At 48.0% G+C, this 17,926-nt stretch overlaps 1 protein-coding gene across 1 annotated transcript in view; it reads left to right on the top strand.

Annotated features, from left to right (window-relative positions):
• The first annotated feature begins 5,416 nt into the window (after window positions 1-5,416).
• TSC22D1 (TSC22 domain family member 1) overlaps window positions 5,417-17,926 on the top strand; it is a 60,609-nt gene continuing 48,099 nt past the window's right edge. The window contains exon 1 of the mRNA XM_032226619.1: window positions 5,417-8,387. Coding sequence (XP_032082510.1) covers window positions 5,791-8,387 — 2,597 coding nt within the window. The 5' untranslated portion in view covers window positions 5,417-5,790. The remainder of the gene's footprint in view (window positions 8,388-17,926) is intronic.

Raw genomic sequence — 17,926 nt, 5'->3', positions numbered from 1 at the left:
CTTCCTCTTCGCCATCAATGGGCTCACCCCATGACCTTTTTTGGGGGGGGGCAGGAAGAAATTCCCTGCGATAGGAATGCACAGATGTCACTCTCACACTCAGCTGCCCTGGTGAACCCTGGGACTATAAACTTTGATACACACACACACACACACACACACACCCCCATTAGTTATCTATATCTAGATTTATCTCTCTTTCATCTATCTATCTATCCCAGTGGTTCCCAAACTTGGCAACTTTAAGATTTGTGGACTTCAATTGAGTTGAAGTCCACAAGTCTTAAAGTTGCCAAGTTTGGAAACCACTGATCTATCCTATCTATCATCCGTCTATCATCCATCAAGCAATTTCTCTATCTAACCTATCATATCTACCTAAGTATCTTATCAATTGATCCATCATCCATCCAGCTATCATATAACTACCTATCATATCATCCATCTACATCCATCCATCAATCATCCCTCTATCATCTATCAATCTAATCTACCAACTATCAATCGATCTATCATCCAACTATATCAATTTATCAATCATATTACCTATCATCTATATATAATACAATACGATACAATAATACAATACAATACAATAGCAGAGTTGGAAGAGACCTTGGGGGTCTTCTAGTCCAACCCTCTGTCTAGGCAGGAAACCCTATACCGTTCCAAACAACATCTTCTTAAAGACTTCCAGTGTTGGGGCATTCACAACTTCTGGAGGCAACTTCTGTTCCACTCAGTTCTAAGTTGCTTCTCTCCTTGATCAGTTTCCACCCATTGCTTCTTGTTCTACCCTCAGGTGCTTTGGAGAATAGTTTGACTCCCTCTTCTTTGTGGCAACCTCTGAGATATTGGAAGATGCTATCATGTCTCCCTTAGTCCTTCTTTTCATTAAACTAGACATACCCGGTTCCTGCAACCGTTCTTCATATGTTTTAGCCTCCAGTCCCCTAATCCTCTTTGTTGCTCTTCTCTGCACTCTTTCTAGAGTCTCCACATCTTTTCTACATCGTGGCGACCAAAACGATGCTATATTCCAAGTGTGGCCTTACCAAGGCATTATAAAGTGGTATTAACATTTCACGTGATCTTGATTCTACCCCTCTGTTTATGCAGCCTAGAACTGTGTTGGCTTTTTTGGCAGCTGCTGCCCACGGCTGGCTCCTATTTAAATGGTTCTCCACTAGGACTCCAAGATCCCCCTCACAGTTACTACTATTGAGCAAGGTACCACCTATACTGTACCTGTGCATTTCGTTTTTCTTCCCTAAATGTAGAACCTTACTCTTTCCACCATTGAATTTCAATGATCTACAGAATTTCGATTGATCTACTGAATCAATAGATCCATCATCCATCCAGCTGTCATATATCTTACCTATCATCTCATCCATCTACATCCATCAATCATCTATCATTCATCTATCAATCTAATCTACCATCTATCAATTGATGTATCATCCAACTATCAATCTATCATCCCTCAATCTATCAATTTATCAATCACATCTCTACCTTACAACGGTTCTACCACAAAACCGTGGACGACAAAATCGCGGTCGACGAAAGCGCGTATGTGACGTCATCACAGCGCGACGAAAAAGATCGAAAAATGTAAAAATAAAGTGAAAACCTTACCCTAACCCCCCCAAACCTAACCCTAAACCTAACCCTTAACCTAACCCTAACCCTAAACCTAACCCTTAACGTAACGAAAAACCTAACGCTAACCCTTAACCTAACGCTAAACGTAACGCTAACGCTCTAACCCTAAACCTAACCCTTAACCTAACCCTAACCCTAACCCTTAACCTAACGCTTACCTTTATGTGAATCGGCTTGCTGTAATTTAATTTTTATTTCAATTTTTCGATCTTTTTCATCGCGTTGTGATGATGTCACATACGCGATTTCGTCGACCGCGCTTTTGTGGAACGCGGTTTTGACGGGTCACGCCTTACAACTACTATATCAATCGATCTATCAACTATCCATTTATCTATCATACCATAAGACACGCCCTGCTAATAAGCCCAATCGGGCTTTTCAGAGCATTCGCCATAATAAGCCCCCCCCCCGAAACTAAGCCCGCCCCAAACTATTTAAGCGCATGAGCCACTGGTCCCCACCATAACCACTGTACCACCTATTGGCACAGCTTCCAAGGCAAAAAGAGGGCCTGCATCAATGCGATCACCCCCTCCCGCCTGTTCAAAAAACCACCTCCCACCCCACCCCAATGGCAGCCTGCCTGGTTCCCTTCCCCGCCACCCTTTTAGGGAAGGGTGGCAGGTGGGGGGGGGAGAAGCAATGCGCGCGTCCTAGTGCTACCAGACTGACAGCTCCGCTGAGTTCTTTCGTCCAGGGAAGCCCCTAGTAAAAAAAAAAACTTCGCAAGTTGAACTCAAGAGTTTTTTTTTTACAAAAACGAAAAGGCAAGGAAGGCAGTGGAGCTGTCAGTCTCCTGTAGCATAGGCCCCCCCGTCTCCCCCCACTGCTACCCTTCACTAAAGGGACATTGGGGAAAGGAAGCAGCCAGGCCTGTTATCATTGGGGCTTGGTGGGAGGTGTTCTGTTTGCGCGAGAGGGAGTGGGGTGCGAGGAGCGTTGCTGGCCGGCCACCTCCCAGTCACCCACCCCCAATGTAACGGCTGCCTGGCTTCTTCCCTTCCTCCACATCCCTTTAGCAAGGAGGGGGAGGGAAACACGTGTCCTAGCGTGGAATGGGACTGTTCTCCTCCTGCCCTTCGCCCGCCTATTTGGCCCCCAGGGTTTCTCCCCCAGTCATCCACCTCTTATCACTTTGCCTCCGCTGTGAGGCATCTGGCTGTTCCCCCTTCTCTTCCATCCCCAGCCCTTCCTCCCGGGCCTTTGGGAGAGATACTCTTCACCCCGGCCTTTTGGACTCAAGAGACAGTGAAGGGAAGGGAGAAAGAGAGAGGAGGCTCGGAGGGAGAAAGTGTTTTGGGTCGAGTTTCCAGTTGCCTCCAAGCTAGAAAATCTACTAAATCCTTTGCAATCCCCCCCACCCCAAAATGCTGGGGAAGATTTCTTTCTCCTGAGAGGGCCTATGTCCTCTTTTATCTTTGCACAGCCTTAAATGTGTATTTTTAAGAGTTCAACATTGTTCTGTGGTAAGATTCCCCAACACGTGTCAACCATAGGTATACTTCACATTTTGAAAACACATTCAGGCTCCCTCAAATTGGTATCCTAATTATTCTAAATTACTCTAGTCATGTAATCTAACAACTGCATTGTAAAACTCAGGCATATATCCTAACTTAGGTTTACATCCTTCCTGGCAGTGTTTATGTTTTGTTTTGTTATCTTTTCCCTTCTCTGTTTGCTTAATTGCCCATTTGGTCCCCTTATTAACAGCACAAAAGGGTGTGAGGATTGCTCTGGTATTTGAGGTAGAGCATAGTTACCTGCCGATTCCTGGAGGAGATGGGGGGGCTTATAAAGGATTTTGCAGGAGGAATGCAAGTGATTGCTAGCATATGTTTTTACAGGTGCTTAACAATTAAATTATTACTTTTTATTTATTATTATTCCCTTCAAATGCTGTATCTATTGATGGAATAATTTTCTTAGTTTAGCTTTGTTTGGAAGGGAAAAGGGTTTATCTCTGTTGAAAAGAAATGAACTTGGGAAATCTGATTAGTTCCTGTGCCTAATAATTGCTTTAACAAGATGGTAGTTATTCAGTATTTTGTTACTCTTTCTGATTAGCCCCCTGGGACTATCAGTTCTTGAAATGAATCAGACAAGGCTACTGTTTTAGGATTTATTAACTATTCCCCAGCATTTTGGGGTGGGGTGGGGATTGCAAATGATTTATTCGATTTTCTAGCTGGGACCTGAGGCAACTGGAAACAACTCCATAACACATACAATAGAATAAATAGAATAGACTAAATAGAATAGAATAGATATTGGAATGAAGAATATAATAGAATAAATACAATAGAATAGAATAAATAGAATAGAATAGAGAATGGAATGAAGAATAGAATAGAATAGGGAATGGAATGGAATAGAATAGGGAATGGAATGGAATAGAATGGAATAGAATATGGAATAGAATGGAATGGAATAGAATAAATATTGGAATGAAGAATAGAATAGAATAGAGAATGGAATGGAATGGAACAGAACAGACATTGGAATGAAGAATAGAATAGAATAAGGAATGGAATAGAATATGGAATAGAATGGAATGGAATAAATATTGGAATGAAGAACAGAATAGAATAAGGAATGGAATAGAATAGAATAGGGAATGGAATGGGATAGAATGGAATAGAATATGGAATGGAATGGAATAGAATAAATATTGGAATGAAGAACAGAACAGAATAGAATAAGGAATGGAATGGAATAGAATAGAATAGGGAATGGAATGGGATAGAATGGAATAGAATATGGAATAGAATGGAATGGAATAGAATAAATATTGGAATGAAGAACAGAATAGAATAGAATAAATAGAATAGGATAGAATAGAGAATGGAATGGAATTCTTTATTGGCCAAGTGTGATTGGACACAGGAGGAATTTGTCTTTGGTGCAGATGCTCTCAGTCGACATAAAGAAAAATGGAATAGAATGCATTCATCAAGAATCATCAGATGCAACACGGGGATAGTCATAGGTTACTAATAAGCAACCAAATTGGACTCGGGAACAAATGAAACAATCCATATCGTAATGATTCAAGCAACATGGTTAGACCTCCCCTCCCCCTTCCGTTTTGTTCCACTCGAGTCCCTCGCAGAGGGGTCCCTCCCTCCCGGGGGGGGGGGCTTGAGACCCCTCCTCTACCGGACAGCCCTGAAGCGCAGCTGGGCCAGATGCGGCCCCATCCCCTCAGGCCCACCCACGCTTCCCCAAGCCTTTGCATTCCGGAGCGAAGCGAAAGCACGGCCACCCGCAGACCCCGGGCCGCTCCCCTCCCTCCCTCCTCCCCCCCCCCCACTCCAGTCTAACCTCGGCCATTTCCGCCAGGGGAGCCGAAGCCCTTCGGTCCTCCCCCCTCCCTCCCTCTTTATGTCTGCGGCGGGGCTGCGCCCAGAAACCTCGCCCCCTTTCCCCCCCCCCGTCTCCTCTGACGAGCTTCGGCCATTTCCGCCAGGGGAGCCGAGCGCCTCCGGCCTCCTCCTTCGCCCCGACAGGCCCTTGATGTCTGCGGCGGGGAGGCCAAACCCCTCCCCTTCTCCCCCTCCTCCTCCTCCGACGAGCTTCGGCCATTTCCGCCGGGGGAGCCGAAGCCTTTCGGCCTCCCCCTCCCCTCCCCTCCCCTCCCCTTTGCTGTCTGCGGCGGGGCGGCGCCTGCGCCATCCCTCGGCCGCCTCCCCCCGCCCTTAAACCAGCCTCCCCCCGCCCAGCCCAGCGGAGCTCCAGAGGAGGCGGAGCGTCTCCTCAGCCCGGCCGGCCGCGCGCTCTCTCCACCCCCCCCCCCTGCACAGCGAGCGAGCTCCGGCCTCGCCAAGGCAGCTCCGACGGGGCGGCGGCAGCGTCTCTGGATGGGGCCGTGGCCGGCGGGGGCTGCTTCGCGTCCGCGTCGCCAGGGGCGGCTCCTTCCTCCTCCTCCTCCTCTTCCTCCTCCTCAGGGGACGCCGGCCGCCTCCTCTCGCCGCCGCCGTTGAGGGAAGCCGGCTCGGGGCGGCCTCCTCCTCCTCCTCCTCCCTCTCCTTGTCTCTTCAGCCCGGCCGGGGCGGCGCCTGGGGGAGGCGTTGTCGCCGTTGGTGGCAGCAGCGTCGGGCCTTCCTCCCGCCGGCCCCAATGCAGCAGCCACCGCCGCAGCAGCAGCAACCTGACTCAGCGGCGGAGGCGCGGGAGAGGAAGAAGATGGCGCAGCCCGCGATGCTGCCTCGGCGGGGCGGCAGCAGCAGCAGCAGCAACGCCGGCGGGGCCGGCTTGGAGGACTTCCCGCCCGGCCTGCTGGCCCAGCCGACGCCGCCTTCCCCGGCCTCCACCGCCGCCGCCTCCTCCTGCCCTCCCGGGGCGCCTCCGCCGCAGAGCCTGGCGCTGCTCTCGCAGGGGGGAGGCGGCGGCGGCGTCGCGGGTCCGGCGGGCGCTCAGCTGAAGAAGAAGAGCGGCTTCCAAATCACCAGCGTGACCCCGGCGCAGATCTCGGCCAGCCTCAGCTCCAATAACAGCATCGCCGAGGACACGGAGAGTTACGACGACCTGGACGAGTCGCACACCGAGGACTTCTCCTCCTCCGAGATCCTGGACGTCTCGCTCTCCCGGGCCACCGACTTGGGGGAGCCCGAGCGCAGCTCTTCCGAGGAGACGCTCAACAACTTCCACGAGGCCGACAGCCCCGGCGCCGTCTCCCCCAACCAGCCTCGCCCGGCCCAGCAGCAGCCCCGAGGCCTGACCAACGGCAGCGCCCTGCCGTCCCCCCACTATGCCCACGGGGGGCACGCCCAGCCTCCCTCCCACGCTGGGGGCCCCCCGACCATGTCCGGAGGGGCCCCATCCAGCCCGTCCTTCCGGAGGCTGCCCGTTGCGGGGAGCTTCGAGGGCGCCAGGCCGGGGCCTGCCGGAGCATCCTCGGTGGCGGCTCTTGCAGGGGCCACGGTGGCTCACTTCCATGCGGGGGCCGCCTCTGCCCCGGGAGCCATGGCCGGTGCAGCGAGTGGCCGGGCCCACCAGGTGGGCAAGACCCTCACGAACCTTGCCGCTGCTGGCAACGGCATGACCCTGCCCGGAGGGAACCACCCTGGAAATGTGGCACTCTCCGGCGGGATCGGCAACGGCACCGGGGCCCCCTCCAATGCCTCCGGAAGTGCCAGCCACGCAGCCGCGGGGCCCACAGCTGCGGGCCATCTACAGCCAGCCGGCAGCACCTCCCGTTTCCGCGTGGTGAAGTTAGATTCGAGTTCGGAGCCGTTTAAGAAAGGCCGGTGGACTTGTACCGAGTTCTATGACAAGGAGAATCCCGGGGCGGTGGCCGAAAGCGCCCCCGTGGCCAAAACCGTGGACGCTCTCCTGGACGTGGCCTCTGAAAGGGAAAGCACCAGCGGGAGCTCCGTCAGCAGCACCCTGAGCCACTACACGGAGAGCGTGGGCAGCGGAGAGATGGGGGTGCCTCCCAGGACGCAGCCCTCGGGGTTCCAAGGTGTGCCTCAGCAGATGGAGTTCAGCAGCAGCGGGGTGCCCCCCACATCAGCACCGGGGCTCCCCCAGAGTATGTCTCAGTCCCAGCTCTCCCACGTCCAGGCGCACCCTCAGGAGGCCAGCTACCCTCCGCAGAAGCAAGGGCCGCACCCTCCCGCCTCGGCCGTTCCTTCTCCGTTGACCGTCGTTGGCGGCCATCAACCAACTCTTCCATTCACCCAACCACCGGCCCAGCCTGCCGGCCCGGTCGCCGCTCCACAGCCCCAGCTGTTACCTTTTGGGCAGGGGCAGGCTCAGCACCCCGCCGCCCTGCCACCCATGCCTATGCCGATGGCACCAGGGCAGCACGTGAAGCCCGTCGCGCAAACTTCGCTGCCCGAGTACATCCAGCCGCCACAGATGCTTCCAGCTCCTTCTCTGCAGCCTGGGGTGGGAGTCGTCGGAAGCGGCCCAGCCGTGCCCGTCGCTCAGGCTCCCAGTATGCAGCTTCCTGTCCAGGCACACATCCCGGGGGCACCTTCTCAGTCCGTGGCGCAGGCCCAGCCCACGATCCCAGCCGTGGGTGCTCCCGCTGCCCTGATGAACGTCGGGCAACCAGGCAGCGCCGCTCCCGTGGCCCAGCGGCCCTCCGTTGCCAACCAGATGGCTTCTTCCGTGCTGGCCCCCAGCACCGCTGTCCCAGCAGCCTCCCAAGCAGCCCCTGCAGGGGGCGCTCACCCAGGCTCTCAAAGTGCTCCCTTAGGCCTTCCTCAAACTTTGGGCATCCCTCCGTCGGGCAACCTGATGCCTATGCAAGGCGCCGATCCTCTGGTTCCAGGAATGGCCCCGTTGCCTCCTGTTAGCCCAGTCCCTTCTGCCGGCGCTGCTCCTGTGCCCGGCCACTCGGCTTCCAGTATGCCCGCTGCTGCGCCCGTCAGCCTGGCTCCTCCCAAGGCCCTCGCCCAGCCTTCGGGTATGCACAATGGGACCCTGGCCCAGAACGTCTCTCAGCCTGCCTTGCTTCCCACGGGCCTCCATTTGCCGGGAGCCCCCAACTCTGCCCAGTTCTCCTCGCAGTCCCTCGCTCAGTCTATCGCCAGCCGGACTGACGAGGCCAGGCGCCCTCTGACAGAGTCCATCTTGGTTGGCTTGACCCAGCCTTCTGGCGGCACCGAAGGCAGCATCGGCAGCTCCTTTGCAGATGGCAGCATGGTCTCCTCTCTCTTCCCCCTGAAGGTCCTTCCGCTGGCCGCCCTGGATGGCGAGGAAGACAGGTGAGGTCTTTTCGAAGGGACGTGCCAGGGAAGCTGGACTTAGGTGACCGGTTCAGGCCTGGCCGCAAACCAGCTTTCTAATGAAGGTCTTGGAAGCTTAGAAGGCTGAAGTTGGGTCGTAGTAATAGAAGGGATCGCTGCCAAAATGCGGGATGGCCTTTTTGGGGCGTTTCCAGAAGAAGGCAGTATCCTGGGGTTGGGGGTGGGGGGCGTAGCTGTGGGAAAGAGCTGCCAACACTTAAATTTAGGGACCAGGCGATCTTTTCTTTGTGCGTAAGGGACTTAAGAAGTGCGTTGTTGGGAGCAGGTTGGTCCAAATTAATTCCGTATTTAGGACCCAGCTAAAATATCATCAGAAGCCTTCCCTTGATAGAGATTTGGGCTTTTTTCATTGGGGTGGGAGCGGGGAAATGGTAATGAATTCAGAGAGCACCCAGACTTGAACCACCCTTCATTCAGAATTTCCTCCCTCCCCCACCAGCTGTATTAAGGCCCCATTGTTAGACCATCCCTTTATCGGCAAACCAGACGTGTATTTCCAGGATCTTTTGATTCTTTTACAGGGCAAAAATTTTGCAGAATTGTGGAGAAAAGAGGCTGGTTTAGGGAAGGGAAGTCTGCAGGGTCGGAATCCCCCCCCCTCCAAAGGATGAGAGAGGAGATTTTGGGGCACAAAGTTGAAGTGGTTGTGTGTTGATTTAAGGTCCCATCCAAAAGAAAGCAAGGCAGAACCACGTGGCACTTGGAGGTCATTTCCATCCTTAGCGGGGGGGGGAGGGGGGGGGAGACGCATAAGGTGCCTGGGGGATCAGCCAGAAGTCGAGGAGAATTAATGGGTGGGTTAGTTCTTTGTGACTTTTGAATTGATTTTATGCAGACAATTTCCAGTGCTGTTAGTTAGCGCGTGGTCATTGATGGGGGATGCTGGGAGTTGGCTACATATATATTCTCTCTCTCCCTCCCTCCTTCCCTCCCTCTCCCTCTTTCTCCCTCCCTCTCTCCCACCCCGCTCCCTCCTTTCTCATCTCTCTCTCATCTATCTATCTACCTGCCTATCTACTAACTCTTTTTCTCTCTCTAGCCCTACTCTTTCCCTCATCTATCTATCATCATCTCTTTCAGACCCATATCTCTAGTTCCTTTCTCATATCTATCTCTCTTCTCTCTGTCTACCTGCCTACTTTCTCTCACACACATCTCTCTCCATCCTTTCTTTTCTCTCTCTCTCTCTCTAGATAGAAAGATAGATATAGATAGATGTATCCATCACATATCTCCATCCATCCATCTATCCATCCATCTATCATCTCTATCTACCCGCGCACACACACACACACACCTCTTACCTAATGATAATTTCAGCATTTTTCTTGTGGCAGAGACATTCAAAATGGGTGGGCCCATTCATTGATGGGTCTTGTTCTGTAACATTAGAAAGTTGATTTATCTTTTTAGTGTTTCTTATTATCTTCCTTCTGCACAGAAGCCATCGGCCTAGGAGACCTGAAATCTCTTTACCATATTATATACTTTATTCATTAAACATGAAACTCAGCCAACGGAACATTCAAAAATGCATTACAAATACCAGTGACTGGTTCTAATGGTTGATACGGTTTGCTGCCAGCGTCCTAGGGTCCCAAGTCATTATTATTATTATTATTATTATTATTATTATTATTATCATCATCATTATCATCATCATCATCATCGCTATCCCACTTGGTATCTGAGCTCAGTGTTGTTTTTAACTGGAAATCTCCCTTTCATTCTAAAAACAACCACCCTAATGGTAATTAGCCTGGACCAAGAGAGGATGCCTGTTTCTGATACCCAGTGAGACTCTAGGGAATGGTTGGTATGTAGTAAGTTGGATATGTGTTGATTTAAGGTTGCACCCAAAAAGAAACCCCTGGCAGAAATGTGGGAACCCAGTTACACCCAAAACCTTGGTCTCCCCACTCCGATTCCAGCCTCTTAATGGTGCTGTGACACAAAATCTCTGGGCTTAATCTGATGTCAAACAGGAATGTGCAGCTATTCTGACAGTGAGGCACAAAACGTGCTTGAGGAGGGACATGGGTGTGTTTCCTGCATTGTCCATGCGTCTCAGGCTGAGGATTGTCATCCTCGCAAGGCATCTGGGAAGCCACCAGCTTTGGGTAGGGTTGATTTGAATCCGTACTTGGTTATAGCTGCGCAGATTCACCCAGGCAGAATCCTGGTTCCCAGGGAAGGTACTTCCCAAGATGGAATATGTTTGCAAATTTGCATCGGTGATATCCAAGGGTGGAAGCAAAAAGATGAGGCAGCATAGCTGGATTGCGTTTGCATTATTGTTATTTTTTCTTTCTCTTTCCATCCAGTCAAGTTTTCTTTGCTCGGTGAGATTCCAGAAGTAAAATGTAGTAAAACAGCTGCTTCACTCTTAGATTCCATTCATGAAACAGGCAGGCCGCTCTGTACGTGCAGTCCTCACCTTACGACCACAATTGAGCCCCAAATTTCTGTTGCTATGTGAGGCAGTGGTTAGTTGTCATTTTTATCGTGACCCGTCAAAACCGTGGAGGACAAAATCGCGCTCGACGAAAGCGTGCATGTGACGTCATCACAGCGCGACGAAAAAAATTAAAAATTGAAATAAAATTAAAATTAAAGCAAGCCGATTCACATAAAGGTAAGGGTTAGGGTTAGGGTTAGGGTTAGGGTTAGGATTAGGTTAAGGGTTAGGGTTAGGTTTAGAGCGTTAGCGTTACGTTTAGCGTTAGGTTAAGGGTTAGCGTTAGGTTTAGCGTTACGTTAACGGTTAGGTTTAGGGTTAGATTTAGGGTTAGGGTTAGGTTTGGGGGGGGGGTAGGGTAAGGTTTTCGCTTTATTTTTACATTTTTCGATCACAGCGTGATGTTTTCGTCGCGCTGTGATGACGTCAAATGCGCGCTTTCGTCGAGCGCGATTTTGTACTCCGCGGTTTTGTGGTGGAACCATTTTTATTACCTTTTTGCCAAAGGTGTTAAGCAAGTCACTGCAGTTTATTTATTTTATTTATTTATAGGGTTTGTATGCCGCCCACTCTCGAGAGACTCAGGGCGGAGGGGTTGTTAAGTGAAGCCCGTTGTTAAGCGAATCTGATTTCCCCCATTGACTTTGCTTGTCGGAAGCCGGCTGGGAAGGATACCACTGGTGCTCAAGTGACTCTGGGGCATTGCAACTGGCATAAGTACGTGCCAGTTGCCAAGTGTCTAAATTTTGATCCCTTGGCCGTGGGGATGCTTTTAATGGTCGTAAGTGTGAAGACCAGTTATAAGTGGCTACTTTCAGTGTTAAATATTCAGTGAATATTTATAGCTCAGGACAAGAACTTCCCTTATTTGCAGTGGCATTGTAACTTTGAACAGTACAAATCTTCAGAACGTCTTCGTTTCTTTGCCCAGGTCTACTTATCTGTATCACCTGTACAATAGAGCCAAGGTGGTGCAGTGGTTAGAGTGCAGTGCTGCAGGCTACCTCTGCTGACTGCTAGCTGCAGTTCAGCAGTTCAAATCTCACCGGCTCAGGGTTGACTCAGCCTTCCATCCTTCCGAGGTGGGTAAAATGAGGACCCGGATTGTTGTTGGGGGCAATATGCTGACTCTGTAAACTGCTTAGAGAGGGCTGTGAAGCACTGTGAAGCGGTATATAAGTCTAAGTGCTGTTGCTAAGTGCTAAAATAGCTTAACCCCAGATTTTAAAACCGCTTAGTAAGATTAATCGCAGGGCAGATATTGAGCCCCGATTCCGCAGCTCTGTTTCTAATACCTCTTTCCATTCAAGAAGCTGACCCCAGATGAATTCAGCCACTCTCCCTCCTGGCTGGCAATGTAGTTGAAATAAGGTTGCACTTATTTCAACTACATTGCCAATGTAGTTGAAATCTTGTCAATTCCATGTGTGTTCTCTCTCTGTACCATTCCAAATGTTCAACAGAAATTGAAAGTACTGGAGGTTTTCAGAAATACACCGGACAACCCATCCTCCTCCCCTCCCAGTGGCAAAAGAATAGAATTCTTTATGAGCCAAGTAAGATTGGACACGTGAAGAATTTGTCTTTGGTGCATCTCAGTGTACATAAAAAATACATTCATCAAGAATCATAAGATACGACACTTAGTGATAGTCAATTTGACCAGGATGGCATAAGATCCATCTGCCTTGAGTAAGGGGGTTGGACTACAAGACCTCTGAAATCCCAGCCCTGGGATTCCCCTGTTCTACCTTGGAAGAGGCTGGAGTGCCATTTGGGCAAACGTTTTGACTCCTTTCCAATCTGGTCGTAACTTGAGGGAAGTATGGATTCTCTCTGATAATGATAAAAATTTTGTGCTCTAAACATGAATATAGCAATAGCAATAGCAGTTAGACTTATATACCACTTCACAGGGCTTTCAGCCTTCTCTAAGTGGTTTACAGAGTCAGCATATCGCCCCCAACAACAATCCGGGTCCTCATTTTACCCACCTCGGAAGGATGGAAGGCTGAGTCAACCCTGAGCCTGGTGGGATTTGAACAGCCGAACTGCAGATAACAGTCAGCTGAAGTAGCCTGCAGTGCTGCATTTAACCACTGCACCACCTCGGCTCTTGGTGGTATTATCAAGAAAATTTGCTTTTCTAGGTGTTTTGCTGACCAGTCTGGTTCTTTTTTCTACTTTCCAACAGAACAATGCAATAATACAATTTTGCTACACTGTGTTTGACCTAGCAAGTAAATACTTAATGTATGGTTCTGTAACCCCTTTTCAAGAGAGTTAAAAGATGATTGGCCTGTTTAAGCAACTGTAAATTGGAGCATACTTTGTACACGATAATCTACCATAGCTGTCTGGTAACTTAAACTGGATTTTTCTGACATTCTGAGCTTCTGTTATCTCTGCAAGCTGTTAGGAAGAAGCTGGATGGTTTTCCTTCATGTTGCAAAGCTTCGGATGAGCTTCTGTTGAGGTCCTTTCCAACTCTACAATTCTCCTTCTGCCTTAACTGAGCAGGGTCATGTGGCTTGATTTTAAATTATTTGTAATTTCCTACTTCTAAAATATTGGAGAGAAACCATTTAGTTGGCACTTTCACTTTGAAGAGGAAAAAAGGAAACTGAATTAGTTTTAGGAGTGTTGGCGCATGATTATATTCACCTAAATATACTTTGAGAATAATTAAAAATGCAACCTTTTTGAAGTCGTTTCTATCCGTTGATTAGATTCTTCCCTAAGTAAGACTGAAAACTATGTTGAGTTGAATAAAAATGAGGAAAAAATAATCTGAAAGTTTTGGATACAAAAAAAAAATTGTATCCAGTCTTTGTAAACAAGTATCAAACTGTGTAACTCTTGTTTCAGACCAAGTGTAAAGAGTTTTGAACAAACTTCTGTGACATAGCTTTCCACACAAATTTTGTAACAAATCTTGTTCCCTTTTTGATACAATGATGCTGGTTGTGAAAGATTTTGGTCCCCTTTTCAACTGGCAGAATCCAGAACACTGTTTATCTGTTTTACAGAATTAGAATTTTCAGATACATCTCCAGATTCTGTTTTCATTTTAGGGAGCAAATGAATAGTAGCCGAATCCTTTTTTGGCATACCACTTCATATTTAATAGCCTTGCTTAAATAAATAGAATAAGCTACAATTGGAGAGATTGGTTCATGTGACTTTGATAAATTTGTGCTCACAGAAGTGTGAATCTGTCTGTCTGTCGGTCTGTCTATATCTATCTTATCTATCTATCCATCCATCCATCCATCCTCTATCTATCTATACATCCATCCACTTACACACATATATTTGTATGTATATTTATATATTATATTATATATTATTTTCTATTCTACATTCTATTATATCATGTATATTATATCATATAATGTATTATATACAATTGTATTCTATTGCATATATTATATTATATTATATTATATTATATTATATTATATTATATTATATTATATTATATTATATTATATTATATTATATTACCATCTTGTTAAAGCAATTATTAGGGACAGAAACTAGTCAGATTTCCCAAGTTCATTTCTTTTCAACAGAGATAAACCCTTTTCCCTTCCAAACAAAGCTAAACTAAGAAAATTATTCCATCAATAGATATAGCATTTGAAGGGAATAATAATAAATAAAAAGTAATAATTTAATTGTTAAGCACCTGTAAAAACATATGCTAACAACCACTTGCATTCCTCCTGTGAAATCCTTTATAAGCCACCCCATTTCCTCCAGGAATCGGCAGGTAACTATGCTCTACCTCAAATACCAGAGCAATCCTCACACCCTTTTGTGCTGTTAATAAGGGGACCAAATGGGCAATTAAGCAAACAGAGAAGGGAAAAGATAACAAAACAAAACATAAATACTGCCAGGAAGGATGTAAACCTAAGTTAGGATATATGTCTGAGTTTTACAATGCAGTTGTTAGATTACATGACTAGAGTAATTTAGAATAATTAGGATACCAATTTGAGGGAGCCTGAATGTGTTTTCAAAATGTGAAGTATACCTATGGTTGACACGTGTTGGGGAATCTTACCACAGAACAATGTTGAACTCTTAAAAATACACATTTAAGGCTGTGCAAAGATAAAAGAGGACATAGGCCCTCTCAGGAGAAAGAAATCTTCCCCAGCATTTTGGGGTGGGGGGGACTGCAAAGGATTTAGTAGATTTTCTAGCTCCGAGGCAACTGGAAACTCAAAACACTTTCTCCCTCTGTGCCTCCTCTCTCTTTCTCCCTTCCCTTCCTCCGGTTGGCTGGGGGCTAACTGTCTCTTGAGCCCAAAAGGCTGGGGTGAAGAGTATCTCTCCCAAAGGCCCCCCGGGAGGAAGGGCTGGGGATGGAAGAGAAGGGGGAACAGCCAGGTGCCTCACAGCAGAGGCGAAGTGATAAGAGGTGGATGACTGGGGGAGAAACCCTGGGGGCCAAATAGGCGGGCGAAGGGCAGGAGGAGAACAGTCCCATTCCACGCTAGGACACGTGTTTCCCTCCCCCTCCTTGCTAAAGGGATGTGGAGGAAGGGAAGAAGCCAGGCAGCCGTTACATTGGGGGTGGGTGACTGGGAGGTGGCCGGCCAGCAACGCTCCTCGCACCCCACTCCCTCTCGCGCAAACAGAACACCTCCCACCAAGCCCCAATGATAACAGGCCTGGCTGCTTCCTTTCCCCAATGTCCCTTTAGTGAGGGGTAGCAGTGGGGGGAGACGGGGGGGCCTATGCTACAGGAGACTGACAGCTCCACTGCCTTCCTTGCCTTTTCGTCCTTGTAAAAAAACCCTCCTGAGTTCAAGTTGCAAGGTTTTTTTTTTTTTACAAGGGGCTTCACTGGATGAAAGAACACAGCGGAGCTGTCAGTCTGTTTTATTTATAGCAATAGCAATAGCAGTTAGACTTATATACCGCTTCATAGGGCTTTCAGACCTCTCTAAGCGGTTTACAGAGTCAGCATATCGCCCCCAACAACAATCCGGGTCCTCATTTTACCCACCTCGGAAGGATGGAAGGCTGAGTCAACCCTGAGCCGGTGAGATTTGAACAGCCGAACTGCAGTCAGCTGAAGTGGCCTGCAGTGCTGCATTTAACCACTGTGCCACCTCGGCTCTATAATTTATTTATAATAAATAAATTTATTAATTTATTATTATAATTAATATTATTTTTACTTGTCAATTCTCTGTCAACGATACAAAGTTAGTTACCCCATCAGGTACCCTGGGTTAAAGAAATAAGAGAAAATCCTTCCCCCATCCCCATATACAGTGCATTAACTGAGTCCAGTTTACTTCTTGGCCTTGAGCTTGTAAAAAAAAACAACACCTGTTACCTGGCCTGATCGACTGGACCATAATGACTGGTGGATGTTTTCATTTGTGTTCGTTTCACTCCCTGCAACAACTTTTCGATATTTTTAAGGAGCTGCCTTTAGGCAAAGTGGCAGAAAGATTACATACACTTTTTCCGTTCAGCGTTCAAGCCTGTCTGAGGCACAGACGTACCAATTTATAAATTTTTTTGGTCTTCACTGGCCATTCTACATGATGCCCTTGATAGGTGTTTTTAGCGTCTATCTTGTTTCTCCTGACTCATCCTTCAGAAGCAGGTGGGCAGGATACATTTTATTTCTGTTTCTGCCTATCTTTTTCAATTGCTTTTAGCTTTCAAAACTGAATCACCAGAAGAAGCTTTTTAAAAAAATAAAATAAAAACCACAGATATAAAATCGTGCATTGCTAAAAAACAAAAGAACCACACAAAATAAAACAATGAATCGAGGGAGACAAACCAGGCTTCCCAAATTTTAAGAATTTTACAAATGTCAACAGCAGGTAATTTACTATATACCCCCATGGATTATACGAGTAAGCCAGCCCTTTGGGGTATGAATAATTAAGTTGTGGCTCAAATTCACGGGAGAGAAAACCTCTGCGACTGAGGAGATGTGCCAGCAGTGGATGTGACCTTACTTTTAAATAAACCAAAGGATATAAAAGTCCTGAAGTGCCAGTCTCTGAAAATGTTTATTTGGCTTTTGAAAGAAATTCATCTCTTGTGCCTTAACAGCCAGATGGCAGCTCCCTATCAGAGGTGGTGCGCCTTATGTTACTGAGGGCACTCACAGTATGAGGGATCTCGGCTCGATCTGAATTATTCAGAAATGCCTCACTGGCAGCGGAGCCCTTCGTAAAACATTCTGCAGAGTTAAGTCAGCAGGTGCAGAAGAGGAGGTAAGCGGGGAGGAGGGGAGGGGAAAAAAGAACATCACACTCTCTGGATTAGTTTCATCCTGAAGGAGGCAGAATAACAAGAGTTGGAAGGGACCTTGGAGGTCTCCTAGTTTCAAGTTTATTAGAATTTGTATGCCGCCCACTCCCATAGGGACTCTGGGCGGCTCACAACAGACAAGAAACATTTAATTTTAATTATAATAATTTTAAAAATAATAAAATTAAAATAATTTTAAATAATAATAAATAATAATAAAATTAAAATAATTTTAATTTTAAAAATAGAGATAAAAAAAGTAAAAATACAGTATTAAAATGCCACGTCACCCATTCCATCTAAGCGGGGCTGGATATCAATCAACAGCCCCAGGCCTGCCGGAACAGCCAGGTCTTGATGGCTTTATGGAAGGCCGGGAGAGTGGTAAGGGTCCGGATCTCTGCAGGTAGATCGTTCCACAGGGCCGGCGCAGCAACAGAGAAGGCCCTTCCCCGGGGAGTCGCCAGCCGGCATTGTCCGGCTGACGGCACCCAGAGGAGGCCCAACCTGTGCGATCTTGTTGGTCGTTGGGAGGTAAGTGGCAGGAGGCGGTCTCTCAGGTAGCCAGGTCATAAACCATGAAGGGCTTTAAAAGTAACGACTAGCACCTTGAAGCGCGTCCGGAGACCAATAGGGAGCCAACCCTCTGCTCAGGCAGGAGACCCTGTACCAGTGATGGCGAACCGTTTTGGCACTGAGTGCCGAAAAGGGAGCCCTTCGCACGCATGCAGGCACTTTGCAC

The sequence above is a fragment of the Thamnophis elegans genome, chromosome 11, assembly GCF_009769535.1.
Source record: "Thamnophis elegans isolate rThaEle1 chromosome 11, rThaEle1.pri, whole genome shotgun sequence".
Lineage (NCBI taxonomy): Eukaryota > Metazoa > Chordata > Lepidosauria > Squamata > Colubridae > Thamnophis > Thamnophis elegans.
The sequence above is the reverse complement of the archived record's forward strand: the minus strand, read 5'-3'. Positions and strand labels throughout refer to the sequence as shown.